A 16,347-nucleotide genomic window follows, 5' to 3' on the forward strand; every position below is an offset into this window, starting at 1 on the left:
CTGTCTTTTTATTCATTCTGGTGGTCTGCAAAATGTACCATTGTCAATTAGCCTACATCTTGTTCTCTGAGAATTAACATTCAAGCCAGTCACAGGTCTTTCCTATAACTTAAAATTAATTTAATGAGTCGATACAGTTTCAATTGACCAATGAATAATAATAGGGCAGTGAATCATCACCATCCACATTGTTTATTCCATGTGTGCAATTATGATGTTGTAAAGGCCCACACATTTTGCATAGCTAATACAGACAAGCAATCATTTAAAGGTAGGGTAGGCAATTTCGGGAGAGGCTAGCAATAGCAAGCTAGCTTTGAAACATGAGATCCCGTCCCCCGTTCAGGGGAGCGTTTCCCAAAGCCAACTATGGTCGCAAGATCCGTTGTTACCAATAGAGTTCAATAGAAATTGCGATCATAGTTGGCCAACGATGCTTTTGGGAAACGCACCCCAGAATAGGGGTGGGACGATACAGGTACCTCACGATTCAATTCTGTGGCGATATGTGGTCCACGATATGATAATATCACGATTCGCGATATCTACGATATTTAATATATTGGAAGAAATTTCATCAACGATATATCACGATATATGTGACTGAAAAGAAAAAGAAGGAATAAAGAAATAAGGAAATTTTATGCATTTATTAATGCCAACATTTCCAACATTGTACAAAAAAATAAGCATTTGCATAATAACTCACTGCCTTGACGATATCCATATGGGGCTATACCTCAGTGGCAGCAACCATACAGCCATACACCATACGCGCGGGCACGTACGTACGTACGTACGCACGCACGCACGCACGCACGCTGCAGATTCATTTTGGCATTGATAGTGTTGAAATAAACGCAAAAATCAGAGTCTGAGGACGTGAACAGCTCCGGGCAGAACGTAATCGTTGCCGTCGGACCGAATACAATGACTGGATGAACATTTTTTGGTCCTGAGACTTCCACAGAAGATATGTACATTTTTCTGTATTTCAACCACTTCTATTCTTGATTGCTATAAGGATGTGAAGAGAGTTTCAACCAGAACTAAGTATTTATGAAAATTGCCTACCCTACCTTTAACCTCACTCACTTAGCTTGCAATATAGACGTCATTCCCACAGAAATCCACTTTGACTAGATGACAGAAAAGATGCGAGAAATAAAGGGTGATATGGAAGAGGAGGGTCATAAGGCAAATTTAAAATGTCACAGGACTTTAAAAGATTACAAAACAAAAAAACAGACAAACAAAAAAAACTCCTGTACGAATCTTGAAAAAAAACTATATTATACAAAAAATTCTAAATAAAATATAAAAAAGCCTCTATGCCTCATCCCTCCAACCCCTATTTTGTACCATTTCCGCTCTACTTTATCTTACATATTGGCTGTTTGCATGCATGGCCACTATTCGACATGATTGATAAAATTGTAATCTGTTCTAGTCATAAAGCTTTTCCACTTTTTGTTCTGACTTTAAGAGAGACAGATAGGGAAAGACGCGGACACCATTCAGATTGTTCTTGGGTTCGTCGAAATGAAAGATCAATTCCCCTCAGCAGTTCAAGTCTTTTCAGGTGGATGAATGAATTACACTTCACTGAGATAAATGGGGATAGTGTTACTTTGTACCTCAGTAGATTCTCAGCCGCAAACGCAAGTTCCACTTTTGTGCAGCAGATCCTTTGAGACGGAGCATGCTTGATACTCTCTTAGATTGTCTTAAGAAGCTCCCTTTCTCTTTGTGGATCAAAGGTTCTCCCCTAAGGCATGACTGCAAAGGAGGGTGGCCACACATAGATGATGAAATCATTCAGCCCACTTACCCTGCATTGATTTTAGTGCACATGCAACATTCCTAGTTAGAAAAGTCATCGGTCATCTAATGATGATAAAGGTGATTTAATACAGTGGTTCGCAACTGGTTTTGCCACAGCAAGTAAAATAGAGGCTCAAAAGTATTGTAGATGCATTGACATTATACAAATAAAAAGTTTAAATGTAGTTATATGGTAAGCTGCATTTTATCGTTTGCATTTAGCATTGTTTTTAGACCATTGTTTCTCCTGCGGTCATCAGAATAGACGCGAAAATAGAACTTTGTACTAGTGATTTTTTGTTTTCTTGAGGGAAAAGTATAATGATTAAAAAGGGCAGAAGTTTGGTTCTTAACTCTTTCCCTGCCATTGACAGAATTTTCCGACAATCCATGTTTTCTCTGTTATACGGTAGGGGGCGCTGTTACACATCTTCTGAAAGAGTACTGAATCTACGGATCAAAACAAAGGCGAAGAAGCAGCAGAAACAAGCGATATAAGCATTGCTTACCCACATGTGAGCTAACGTGATCATAAAAAAAAAAAATTGTTGACCGACGAAAAGGTATAGGACTGTCAACACCTGTCATTGAAAATGTATTACACATTGCTGCTATATGTGTGCTTGTTTATTAGATATTTTGTCTATTTGCATTATGCTTGAACATAGCCATAAGCGTGTAACACTCTTAGGTCCATTTATCAAATTTGACTAAGTTTAAGACCACAGATTTTTTTCAACAAAACTACAACTAGCTAAAGGAAAAACCCATTTAAAAAAAGTTTGCAGATTCCAACTGGATCTGGTTAGCCTTCAAAGATAATGCGATGTATAATACAGATGCACTACAAGATCTTCTTATTGACTGGAGCTCATCATATAAAAATCTTAAAGTGAAAACAACAGTCTTCGAGTGCAGAGATTTGTTTTATGCCAAACTTGTGGAACTTATGACAATTCAGGCAGTGTACGGTTTTCCCAGCCATGTTTTTGGGTCAGCTTACACTTCTTGCGTTCTGCCATGTGGACAATGACCACAGCAGGATTCCCCCTCAGTGAGAGCACAGAATTGTGGGTCAGATTTCAGTCTCGCATCCCTGCCAGCAACACTGTTACAAATTAAAGAAGTCTCCTTGTGCTAGAAAAACCAACAAAACATTTTTGTGCTTCCTAACCGTGCCTATAAAATCCTGCACAACAATTGATATTGAAGGCACACAAAGAATTTGCATAAATAAGAGATTGTGAAAATTATGGCAGAGTGGAAAGTGAAAATCAATCTTTTTATTCAAACATGTTTATATGTTTGAATGCGAATCAGCCACGGTGCATAAATCAAACCTAGCCTTGCCAAATGTTCATGAGTCATTTTGAATAAATAAATCTTCACTACCAGTAAAAAGGGATTCATTCCGACCTGGTTCAGTTGTGATTTCAATCTTTTTCAAATTTGCTTGTCATTTGAAACACTATTAGCCCTTTTTGAAGTTGCATTAGGCACTTCAGATTCTGCAAATGACCTGCATCCTCATGACACCTGATTAGGCAAACATGACTAATGCATTACATGCACTTTCTTGTTTGCATTCTGCCAGGAACATAAACGCAAGCTTCCAGGAGTGCAGTAAAGAAAAGACAGAGCCAAATGCTTTATGGCGTGCACACATACAAAGCAAAGGAGTGAAAGAATTGCCAACAGACAGCCCTTATAAACCATGCTTCAATAAACCACTTCCTCCCCCCCGTCTCCCCTTCACCCCCTTTGACTCGCCAAACCGGGGGAAAATCAGCATTTATGGCCCAGTTCCTGTTTTGGACTGCTGCTCACAAGCCTCCCTCCACCCCCTCTCTCCCTTCATTCTGTCCCTCCCTCCCTCTTCCGCTCCTTTCATCGCAGCATAGGAGGCAGTCTGGAGTTTCATGGCTACAGAGCCCTTTGTGCATCACCTATACAAGGTGGTATAATTTCTGCAGCGTCGTAAAACAATTACAGGGCCGTTCATGCAGCCTTGCTAGCGCTAACTATACCGTCTGCCTTGTGCTGAAAGCACCGCTGTTGTCAAAGGTCATATTTTAAGGAATAATTGGAAAGGCTAATCCATTATATGGCACACACACAAAATGATTGGAACTAGATTCAGTGATTCGCTGAATACGCCAATTTGTGAATGACTCTCACAAGTATACAAATGATTATGGCAGCTACACTAAAAGGAATATGGATGCTGCAATATTACAGTTCTGGAGTAAATATAGACACATGGTCACTGTGATTTGGCCATGCTCCTGGGCCAACATATTTAGTTAATCCAACATTCCGGTCCAAAAATTGTGTCCTATCCCTAAACCCAACCCTACCCATCAGTTATCCCTAAAATCAGAGGGAAATGATGGTGAACAACACTCATGTAGAAGCACCTCACTCACCCTGGTTGTAAGTCTAAACTTGTCCCTCAAATCTGATTGGCTGTGGTTGATTTAAACGTTGTTTCGGGATCAACAAAGATGTTAATCCAGGAACATACCTGGTGAAATCACATTCACCATATACACACACTCAAGATTCAGATCAAGTGCAATAACTGGAGGGTAACGGCATTATAAATAATGTGTAAGATATTCAAAATGGTGTGTGTTTTTTTTACAAGCCACAAACATGTGACCTGTTAAACGGGTCAAAGTATGAGCTGGCAGCAGCCTGAGCCATGCCTTCACAGTTTAATGATATGTGCATGGTTAAAAGATCACTGTGAGTTCCTTCGCTGGGAAGAGATTTGACAGTCAGGCATGATGGGAAAAAGAAATGTGTGACACTCACACTCCCAATTGGCAGAATTTATTCCACATGTAGGGAGAGACATATCATCATGCAATTCAGCCAGAGAGACCCAATTATTTTAGCTCTCTCTGTGTGTGTGTGTGTGTGTGTGTAACAAGAAAATGACATGATTGCAAGATGCTCACAGCTCACTATGCCAGAAATGAAATCACAGTTAATGGCTGCTCATAAAATGTACAATCATTTCAAAAGATTACATTATAAGAAAGCAACCATGCATGGAGAGATACAAGGTCTCGGTGGAAACCTGTTAAATGTAATGCACAAAAGAGGCAGTGGTACTTCCAAAACTGACATTTTTATCCAACAAATTGAGGTAGACAGCTACGCAATTCACTTGAGAAATGAAATGGACAGTTTCATAAATTCAGCAATTAACTTGAAGACGATGCTTTCGGACAGAACCCACCATTCAGAAATACTTACACTAATTTAGCTGTCACGTTATTCATACAACCTCTAATGCACAAACTTGGACACATCAGTGCTGTTTCCTGGCGTCATCGAGTGTTTCAGGTCTTTCAACAGACGCCCTCTCTTCCAGGCAACCTGAACGAGGTTAATCAAGACTCGGCCTGTGCCCAAGTGGCATTTTGAGGTCCCCACAAGTCACCCATTTTCAACCACAGCTATCTTAATGCCCGCTCTGCAGCCTCCATGGCTCTTCTCCAGCTTGCGCCAGTTATTCCCAGCATTCCCTTGCTGAAGAAATGACCTGCAAATCCTCAGCAACCCACCTCCACTGGCATGCACCTGGTTTCCACCCATTCCAGCAGTCCCTCATACTTCTGCGTCTCTTCTTTTCTCTCCTCCCAAAGCACAGTTAGCTCCAGTAGGATAGACTCTGAGACCAGGATGATGTCCGGTCTAAGCGTGGACTGGTTGTCGATATGTGCTGGATTTTTCGGCTGCCTATATATCCAGGTCAACTGTCATCACCCAGTCTCATACTGTGCCAATGCTGTCACAAGTTATTCATCATCACCAACACATATAATCGCAAATCATTGAGCATTTCAAGTGTCAAACATATACATTAGGGACAGTAGCGCTCTGGCTCTCCAAGACAAAAAAGGCACTCTTCCCAATTTCGCCCCCACGTCTACAATTTCATAACTCATACTTTGTCAGAATAAAATTCCTACGCTCCTCAATTCCACTCTGCAGGGAATCACTTCATCTCTCCTCCCATGGATGGATCGCTTCCCGTCAAGGGGAAAGAAGCCTGGCAAGCGCACAGAAGAATAGGGGCGGAAAGGAAGGCAGCCCCCACTGACATCTAAGCCATACCTTGCCTGAGGAGGGCTTAAACTCTGCGGTTTCTGTGCATATGCACGATAAGACACTAACACAACCCTTTCTCCTGCTTGGGCCGAGTCAATGAGCGGCGCAAAGTTAAAAGGCGTACAGAAGTTTCAGGAAAAGATGCCCCACAGGCAAACATGTTGACCTGCTCATTATAGGACCACAAGAAAGAAGAGCCGAGTGGCACTGACGAATGATGCATCAGCGTCAAAAACATTACAGATATCGAATAGCACTAAATGTGGTCAATGACTTTTGGGATGCATCTAAAGAATGATTTCATTCCATTCTTGGTCATTTAAAGTAATACTTTGTTAATCGCTGGTTATTCCAAACCCATGTGACTTTGCCTTCTGCGACACACATGCATGTACTGGCCTTTTTTCTTCTTCATGCAGTTACAATACTAGAGTATCAGAGAAACAAAGCACTGTAAAAGTGGTCTGTACCATTCATTCACTGAAAATGTTGACATCTGCTCTAGCTTATCTCGGCACGTTCATGAGAACTAAATGTCCAATTAGTGAACGAATCGTTCTTTTTAATCATTAATCTGATTGACGGATTAATGTCCGGTTTAATCAGGATGTTATCCAGTACGTGTCTAGAAGTCCAGGTTGGTATAGTTGTATTTAACGACTTTTTATAAGGTTGACACTGGTTCCTTTGACCGTCTGTCAAGTCATCATTAGCGGGGAAACGAGCTCTTGCGAGTAGGTAACCCCCTAGCAACAGTAAAATAAAATAAAAATGCTCCGAACACCTTAGTAATAGATGAAGAATGGACTGGGCGATAACAACATCAAGAGTCAGATAAATGTTTGATTATTTTTATGTGCCAAAAGCGGAACGAAACAGCACTATACTCATTTGAACCGTGCCACGTGGACCATTTAGCCCCTGGTTCAAAGATTTTGTTAAGGAACAAATTTATATCTGCATTTTAACTCAAGCTACTACTACTACTGTCAACTCAAGCTACTGTCAAATAGGCCTATGTATTTCAAAGAGACAAAACATGTAATATTATTTATATTGCAATGCAGACTGCACTGCAAACTGTGCAGAAGATATGCATCAAAGTCAGGGAACACAAACCTGTTTCATGACTTGAAACAATATCACCTGTTAAAACATGCAGAAACTAAGATATTTATTTCGTTTTTACAAAATTAACACATTTTCCCTCAAGAAAGTCGTGATTTTTTTCCCCCCATCACAGACACTGAAGGACTATTTTCTCTATTTAACACCAGAGAGCACAGATAAAGCCGTATGGGGCTTCTGCAGTAAAACAGAAGGATGATGTTATTTTAAGCTCTTCCAGCAATTGGGCTCAAGTGTCCTGTCAAATCTAGAGAAGCCAGAGACATACTGACATGGTCCACTGATGTAATGATGATACAATCTTGTTTTGTCATTCCCGCTTTCCCTCAGCAATAAAAAGGCTAAATAAATTCAGTAATCACAAAAATACATCACACACATTCTGCAGACCCTCGTGACCTATAGTGTGGGCAGCTGGTATATCTGAATGGGATGCCTAATTAACTGTCAGACAATGTTTGTGTCCCTGGATAAAAGACTAGAAACACCAATGTTTTCTACCGAAAAGTAGAAGATAGCGACTTGTCATGAACCAAAAGCCAGACATATATTTATTTGAGAGTATAACTGGCATAGATAGAGCAGGTGAAATTAAAGTCCATGTTCCACTCCATTTATTTGGGTTTGTTGCCCCCCTATTCCAGCGCTAGCACAAAATATCAGGTTTCCAAGGATACACAGCATGCCTGCTAATCATGGCTGTTCGTTCCCTTTATCCCAGCCAAAAAAACACTTTTCACCTTTGTTTAAAATGTCCAGGTAGACATGATTTCTGAAATTGGGAAACATCCACAAAAGCACCAATCAAAATACCTTAAACGGGATGGTTTTAAATTTTGTCATGCCTTACGCACCCTCATGTCACTCCAAACCAGTTAGACTTTCTTTCTTCACACAAAAGATGATATTAAAATGTCCATACAATTAAAGTAAATTATGTTTTCCTTTCAGTTTCAAAATATATTTTTTGTCTTTTATAGAATAATAATAAAAAAAAGTCAGGTTTGGAACAATAGGGTGATTTAGGGTGTGTTCACACTTGGCTGGTTTGGTTCGATTAAAACAAACTCTGGTGCGATTGCTTTGTTAGTGCGGTTCATTTAAATAAGTGAGAACGCTGCCATCGGTTCGGCTGCCATCATCTGGTGCCACCAAACAAGCGGACCGAGACGCTGAAAAGATGAAACATGAACGCCACACGGACCAAAGACAGGACACAATAGCACAAGATGCAACCCCGAATGCTCAAGCTGTTTTTTCCCATCATAAGCTATGTTTCCATCCACGTTTTTATCCAAATTAAGGGATATCGAATGAAAAATGCCTTATGGAAACAGTAAAATTCGTTTGAATTTCATGAATATCAACTCAAATGAAATGCGTTCGGTCTCATCGGATTTTATCTTGATCGATCCGGCTTAGGCTATGAGATAAACGCTGATAGAAACGTTATTTGCCGAATAAATAATGAATTGCATTTTGTCTAGCAAAACTTTGTTCGCAAATGTTGGCTCGAATGTTGTGCGATTCAGTGCGAAAATGAATGGAAACACCTTAAAATGTCTCAAATCAATTCGATATACCAATTTGATCACAAAACAGCATGTGACGTCATTACGCACAGGTTTTTATTGGCTTTAAAGCCGTTGGATGGAAACACTTTCACCAGCTTTATTCGCATGAGTTTTTTTACCGAACTTCAGATAATTAGATTGACAAGTGGATGGAAACTTAGCTAGTGTTGTGGTGTTTCCCATCACAGTTCAGGACAGGCATCAGAACAGACAAAGACATTCATGATGAGTAGTTTAACATGGCGGCGGCGGCGGCGTTGCGCAGACGCTGCGTGGCAGGGGTTACGACCCGCACTTCTTTTTACATCAAGACGGCCATCTATCGCGTGGTAAACACTTGTTAGCAGCCACATCAACTTTATTCAGTGGGCCTACTGTTAAACATTATAAACGAAAGATCTTGCAAAGTATTTTGTGGAACATGGTTGTGACTTATTTACAACAAAAATGTAATCTGTTAGAAAGAAGTTCATTGTTGAGGTCAAGAGAAAACACAGAAAGAGAGTTAATCTACCTTGGTTTAGTGACAACTTGTGGCAAATGATGAAGTGTAGAGACTCAGCTTTAAAGAAAGCTATTAAGTCTAGAAGAGATACCGATATTTTAATTTATAAAGGATTGAGGAATAAAGTGGTTAAGGAATTGAGATTAGCCAAATCAAGTTTTTATCTTTAAGTGATAAATGAGGCTTTCTAGTAAAGAAATCTGAAAAAATTAAAATTAAGTGTGACGGAGGGATTCCTGCTGCGGTTTTCACACATTTTATAAGCTCTTCGAGTTGTCAGCTGGTCAAAATGCCATCATAAATAGGCTACCCACATACAGCGAACGCATTTATCCCAGTGCACACAGCATTGTTTTGGATGTTCGGCAAGTTCAGATGCGAAACATACGTAATAAAAGCCGACCATACAGTTTGTGAACATATCTCTATGCTATCTCTAAATTCAGTATCTTTAGGTTTGGTGTTAAAATGCCAAATGTGAACACTAAGCAGACAAGGACTAGATGTGTTTTTTTTTTTTTACCAAGCGAACCGAAATACAAATCAGAAACGAAGAAAAACTCAATAATGACTATTGTAAAGCTTGACGTATAGCAAGTCAAATTTTTAGTTTTGTTATGTCTCATTAGAACTACAGAAACGCGACCCGATCTGGCAATCTTACATAGTGTGGTTATAGCCGATAAAGGACTGCAAATCGGAGGCAGAAGTGCCTTTCACCCTGTTACGACTTGATGAACCACTGAAACGATTTTGGAAACATTATTTTAAGGTAAAAAAATCTTCCTAGTGTTGCTTTAAATGATGACATAATTTTATTTTTTTGAGAGATCTAACAAAGGCTTTTTGTCCAGCGACATCTATGAATGAAGGTGGATACTTTTCAAATGACATACTGAGTAACTGTGAGAAAGGCACAAGGAAGCACATAACCCCGTGAGAGACAGGGAGGCAACATGTGTAATCTACAACAGCTGTGAAAGGGGCAACGTCGAATACTACCGAGGCTTCAAACACAAAACAAGGTGAGAGAGAAAGAAGGGCCTTACTGCCTCTACTAGAGTAAAGAGTTTTGGAGAACTCAGCGAGTGTGTGAGCAGCTGTTCCTTTCGGGGCAGTATGGTGAGACTGTTGGTATTAAACTGTCAAACACAAGCCCGTCTGTGTGCAAGGTTTCCCTCTAACTTCCCCTCGGCTCGTCTCGACACCAGCTAACACTGATCAAAGCCCTGAGGAGGGAGAGGCGCGGGGGGAGAAGGGGGTGGCGTAGCCTCCCGGGACCCCAAATAATAAGCCTGACTGTTTACCTTACAAGCGCACCATAAATTCTAAGACTAAGAAAGCAGGTTTCTGTATCCATCCCCTCCACGGAGAGTCCTGTTGTGAATTATCTTCCGAGTACGCAGAAGGCCACATGGGGTGTTTGCTGACGTAGATTTTTCACGGCGTTGAAGAAAATGTAAATATAAAAAGTGTTTTGGGTCTAATTAGGAATAGGATTTCACAAAAGTAGTCATTCGACGTTCACATTTCAAGGGAGATCCTGTTCCGAGCGTCATTAACATGAAGTATGTACATCTATCTACATTAACTTAAGTGATTTAAACCCTCTTCCCCGAGTTCATTCTGAAGCAAACACTTTGTCGGATCCATTATACACAAAGCTGCGGACCTCAGGAAGTACTTAGACTACTAATTCATCACAGCGCAAAAACATTTTAGGTATACTTCGAAGGTGGCGTTTGGTAGGGTCTCGAAAAGCTGGTGTCATAAGGCAGGATTTATTAGAGGTTAAGTATCCCCCTGCTGCTTTTGCCTTTTTTTCCAGCAGCCCCTGGAAGACATTTGCCAAAGAAAAGAGGAGAGGGGCTAGAAGTTCAAGCAAACCCACATTTAGTGTAGCTCTTGTCATCGAAGAGCTTCAGGAGCATGACTTCCAGTAGTTTCCAAATTAGGTCCAGCCCTTGATTTACAGTCCGTTTTAATGTTTTGAGAAAATAAATATAGCGGGGGAGATTTCACCACACGCATAGAGCCTGAGAGCTGATCTGAAGCACACATCCCCTTCAGATCCTAAGTAAACAACAACTCTGTGGCATAAATCAAACCTGCGGCGGTGGACATGATATGAACCCTATAACGCAAAGGAATGAGGGAAATATTAGCATACTGTTTGAAGCCATGCATCTTGAGCTGTCCACAGAAGCAACTTAAGTCCTTCTCTGCAATTTTCCAATCTTTGTGGCTTGATTTCCCACCACAGCAATAAAACACGGTCTTAGAAAGCTTCAAAATGTTAAATCAGAACAATTTAGCAACAGTACCTACGAGAACGTGTGCGACCGGGACTTGACATTAACACCCGCCGACCTGCCAAATGAGGGTTGAATTTTATATATAATATTTACATTTTTCAATTGTATTCTTTTAAAAAACGAAGTGCACTGTAGTGTGGTCTAAAATATAGATTTTTCTATACATAGGCCTAATCAATACAGAAATATTTAAACCGCTTCCAATTCACATTTTCCGCAGAATAGATACAGGATACCGGCTGCGCTTTCTCTCTCTCTCTTATCTCTCCGACAGCGAGTGACGCGCAAACCCGCCTCTCTTCACTCACTCGCTTCATTTGCTCCGGATTAATATTGTTGGCGTTACAGGGCTTGAATTTTGGCGTGGCAGTGCACATAATTTTACTCATTCCTGTAGATGTTTTGCACACACCCAAAGTGACGCACATAAAGCCGCCTCTCAGTACTAAGTTTAGTTATTTTGCGCTGCTTATTGCGGTTAAACAGTCAAATTCAAACAAAATAATGTCAAAATGCCAGTCTCGGTGAGTATTCACGTAAACACGGTCAGTTATGTTTTTAAGTGAACCTAAACAGTTGAGAAAGAAAACGCATGTGTAACAGTATAAGGGATCTGTCCGTAAGGTCTTAAAGTGACAGCAGCCTAATATACCTGCTGGCAAATTATGAGATATATTAAAAATATCTATATAGCATGTAATCAATGTCAAAATTATGGCTAGTGAAAATGTTGAGTGGCTAGTAACTTTGGAAAACCACTAGCCACAGTGACTGGTGAGCAGAAAAGTTAATGTCAAACCCTGCATGCGAAGGTATATTTTTGTGACGTGCATGACACATCCATTTATATTTGTGAATACAACATGCACAATTTCTGAAAAAAAAACAAAAAACAAACACCCCATGCAATAGGGGGGAAATGGTTGGCTGGAACAAAGATGATCTAACAACTGTTCTCAATAAAGTGCAAATGCTCACATGCGATCTAAAAGCAGTGGGATGACAGTGACTTTCTCCAGCACTTACCACGTCACAGCAAACTCAGATTAAACACTTCGGGCAAGGAGAGGAAACCAGCAAATATTTTAATTAATTCCTTCCAAGGCTTTCATCAACCGCTACTCCTACATTCCTCCTTTCAGACCACCAGACGCTTTTTCTTTCTCTCTCTCTCTCTCTCTCTCTCTCTCTCTCTCTCTACCTCTCCTGTTTGTTGTGAGTTACAGGGGTTGAAATCACTTTCATACATGACCACCAATACATGAGGTGATTGTAGAAATCATAAGACCATAAAAAAACAGTTTAATAAACTTAAAACACATAACTGGTATAATCTGAATCGGTACATTCTCATGTTGGATATATATCTGCATGTTTGAAAATCAAGAAATACCATGTCTGACCAGACGGGGAGGGTCCATGCAGGACCCACAAAGACAGCACAATATGGGAGAGTGTGTAGGGCTACATTATTAAGCATTACCTGTATACCATTTTATGAAAATGTTTAAAAAGAATGAGGGTGTGTGCGGCAATGGACTAGGGAATAAAAATGGTAACATATGAATTTGGGTCTCATTTTTATTAAGTTGCGACAAAACAAAAACATTTTATTCAGTTTTCGCTGAACAAAACGTTCATTTAAAAACGGAGGCTGAACGTGTTCTAAACGATATACACTGCCAGAGATGAGCAAACCCTTACATTACCACAAGGAGACAATACAAGACTGCTAAGCAAAGGATAACATTAAGTTATTATTCTACCCTAATAAGAAAGGTTCCACAGTTTGTTTTTGTTTTTTTGCAGCGATGCCAAAGAAGAACCATATTTGGTTACGCAAAATAACCTTTCAGTGAACGGTTTTTAAAATAACCATGTTTTCTTATTGAGAGGAACATTTTAATAATAATAATTTAAAAAAACTTATTCCCACTCTAAAGAACATTTTGTACAATGGAAAGGTTCCATGGATGTTAAAGGTTCTAAATGGAACCATCAATGCCAATGACTAACCTTCATTTTTAAGAGAGTAAAGCGCATTTTTATGAAAACTTTTTAGAAGTAGTCGCGCTCTTATTACTGCGCGTTGTCAATGGTATCAGAAAAAGACAATCAAAACAAAAAAAATCCACACATGAATATAAACACACATGAACGCAACATATTTAGTGCTAAAAATACTTATTTATGCATCCCTGATATCTAGCACTTTTTGTCCCTGCAGCGCTCCAGTAGACCATCAGACAATCTCTGCATGCATCAAGGTGCATTCAGTCTGGATCACACACACCACTCCTGCCTTTCTCTTCAACAGAATCCACAAATGATAATAAACCGCTTCACGTACCTCTTTTTGGTTTCGGGAAACTTTCGTGAAGATGAAACACGACTTTCTCCACAAAATGCTGAATGTTGCTGTGCTCTGGTCCGCGGACAAACACCATCCAGTCGTGCGTAAAACCTTCCACGGTGGGTTTCTTTCGGACCTGGGCACGATGACCGAGTTCCAGCTTCACCTGAACGGCACCCTAAAACACCCAAATGTTCACTTTACAATGATGTCGCCAATTATTAAGTATAAAAGGAACAGTCTGAGCGCGTGCGTGTTATAAACCACTCAAAAGCCGCATACAGGTAAAGCAAAAATAATGGTCGAATCATAAGTTTCTGGTGTGCTATTTAACATTAACATACCAAAATAATTGATAGAAACACAGCACTGAATATTTGTTATTGAATGCCCTCCTTTTGTTTGAAATCTTTCAAGCGCATCACTTTTGCAGACATGCACTAATACACTGGAAACGCACGACTCCACTAGTTCTTCTGTACTTCAGTATTCCGATGGAAATATGTCTGGAAAAGCCTCATACGCGTCTAATCGCCTTTCCAACCCGGACGAAAACGAACAGAGGCACTGGAGGTCCAAAACACCGCACCGATATAACAGGTAAAGCCCTACTCACCGAACTGGCCATTGCTGAGGCCACGGGGTAATGCTATTTCATGGAGAATTTGGTTTAAATAAGGACACCGAGGACTGTAGACGCCCGATGGCGGACATGGTCTTTTAATTGAGCTCTCTGAGTTTTCAAAGGCTGAGGAGTAAAGTAAGACGCATGCGCGTGAGTGTCAGCGCGTGCTCTCGAGTCGCAGTCGGTGCGGTGCGCGAGACGAGCCAATGGCAGCGCGAGCGAGTGAAGTGCCACTATTAACCCGTGTAAAACCACCTTTCCACTGCTCAACAACAGCTATTTATTAATACTTGCTCTGTATTAAACATGTTACATGTATATTTTCTATATTGTGTGTATGTTATGCTCGTATATTGTGCCTTTCTGCTGTTTGTTGCTTTAACCAGTTAGTTTTTTTCAATACAATGTGAGTGACTATAAACTAATGTAATTTAATTTGGCCTATTGGTTTACACTGTTCTTGTTTCACACTGAGTGCAAAAAAAAAAAAAAAAAGCTTCTTAAACACCTGTTATTTTACAATATTCAGTCAAAATTATATTGTAAATTAAAAGACGTAGTTTTACTGTAAAAAAAGCCAATGGATAAATTATTTTAGTCAAATAAATGGCTAAAATGTAGAGAGAAAATGTATATAGTTTTTTTTAAATAAATTAATAATCAGCAATATGGTATGATCAACAATATAATATAATTAATATAATATAGCCTAATATAATATAGTATAATATAATTAGTGCTTAATCAGTGATTAGTGCTAAATTAGTGATTAATTGTGATTAATCACATTCATAAAGTTTTTGTTTACATAAAATGTGTGTGTGTGTGTGTGTGTGTATTATTATATTTATATATGGTATGTCTCTCTCTCTCTCTCTCTCTCTCTCTCTCTCTCTCTCTCTCTCTCTGTGTGTGTGTGTATACAGTATAGGCTAAACACAGATATATATGTATATAATATACATAAATATACACATATATTATTTAGATAATAATAATAATTAGCTAGAAACGTAGATTAATTGTGTGATTAATCGATTTGACAGCACTAAATATGATATAATATGTAAATTATAGTCACACGCAGTCTATTCTACTTAATTTTTCTATTATTTATTGGGAAAATAAATAGGCTATAGAACAAAAGTCCACGTTTAAACACCTGTCTGTATGTGGTCATGTAGCCTATATTTTAAAATAAATATTTACAAAAAATGTTCTGACATTTTATTTTATTTTATTTTATTTTATTTTATTTTATTTTAGGAAAGACATAAATGAATGTAAGAAAAGTATTAGAAGGGTACTTGCGAGTTCCATAATGTCCATACAGAGAAAAAATCCATGTTTTTGCAGTTAAAATGTTAAGAAATAAAACAGTGATATTAACGTAACGCGTTTATTAAGTTTGGTCCTCCACGCGCACTGTAGAAGCATGTGCTGGCGCTTGGAGGGTTTTTCGCGAAAAAGTTAGCAAAGTGCATCAAAATCTCACTGGAATATAGGAGTTCTCTGGGTAAGAATATCACGTATATCACATCAGCCTGCTTGTTTATGTGATGTCAACATTGTTAACACAGTTATAGAAACATTTAGTGAAACTGACAGCTAGGTACTAGGTAGCGGGCTTTCCTGTATTACAGCAATACACAAACAGGAACGTTTCTTCAATTGCTAAACACATATTTGTAATTGAATGGCAATATTTCATCACACAAATTCGGAACTAAATAAATACCCGCAGTGGGCTAACCTTACAATAAGCACTGTGATGGTGGTATGGTATCAGATGGTAATACCATGATATTGAATGATTGCTTTATTCGTGTAAAATGGTGTTTACATGGCGATTAAATGTAATTCGACAAATACCCTTAGTACGTGGTATTACTGTGATACAT

The 16,347-nt window shown here is 39.3% G+C and overlaps 2 protein-coding genes across 4 annotated transcripts in view; one reads left to right on the forward strand and one right to left on the reverse strand.

The window, feature by feature from the left end:
- Nucleotides 1-16,347, reverse strand: part of mllt3 (MLLT3 super elongation complex subunit) — a 57,803-nt gene that overhangs the window by 40,802 nt on the left and 654 nt on the right. The window contains exons 1-2 of one of the 3 annotated variants that reach the window (XM_079600061.1): nucleotides 14,438-14,699; nucleotides 13,819-13,999 (exon numbers count right to left, since the gene is read on the reverse strand). In XM_079600061.1, coding sequence (XP_079456187.1) covers nucleotides 13,819-13,999; nucleotides 14,438-14,449 — 193 coding nt within the window. In that variant the 5' untranslated portion in view covers nucleotides 14,450-14,699. Of the gene's footprint in view, nucleotides 1-13,818; nucleotides 14,000-14,165; nucleotides 14,700-16,347 lie in introns of those variants that run through there. The other 2 variants (XM_079600062.1, XM_079600063.1) reach the window with 2 other exon arrangements.
- The window catches only part of focad (focadhesin), a 61,296-nt gene continuing 60,805 nt past the window's right edge, over nucleotides 15,857-16,347 (forward strand). The window contains exon 1 of the mRNA XM_079600049.1: nucleotides 15,857-15,962. The gene's annotated coding sequence lies outside the window, so the exon portion shown is untranslated. The remainder of the gene's footprint in view (nucleotides 15,963-16,347) is intronic.

This window comes from Phoxinus phoxinus (assembly GCF_949152265.1).
Source record: "Phoxinus phoxinus genome assembly, chromosome: 2".
Taxonomy (NCBI): domain Eukaryota; kingdom Metazoa; phylum Chordata; class Actinopteri; order Cypriniformes; family Leuciscidae; genus Phoxinus; species Phoxinus phoxinus.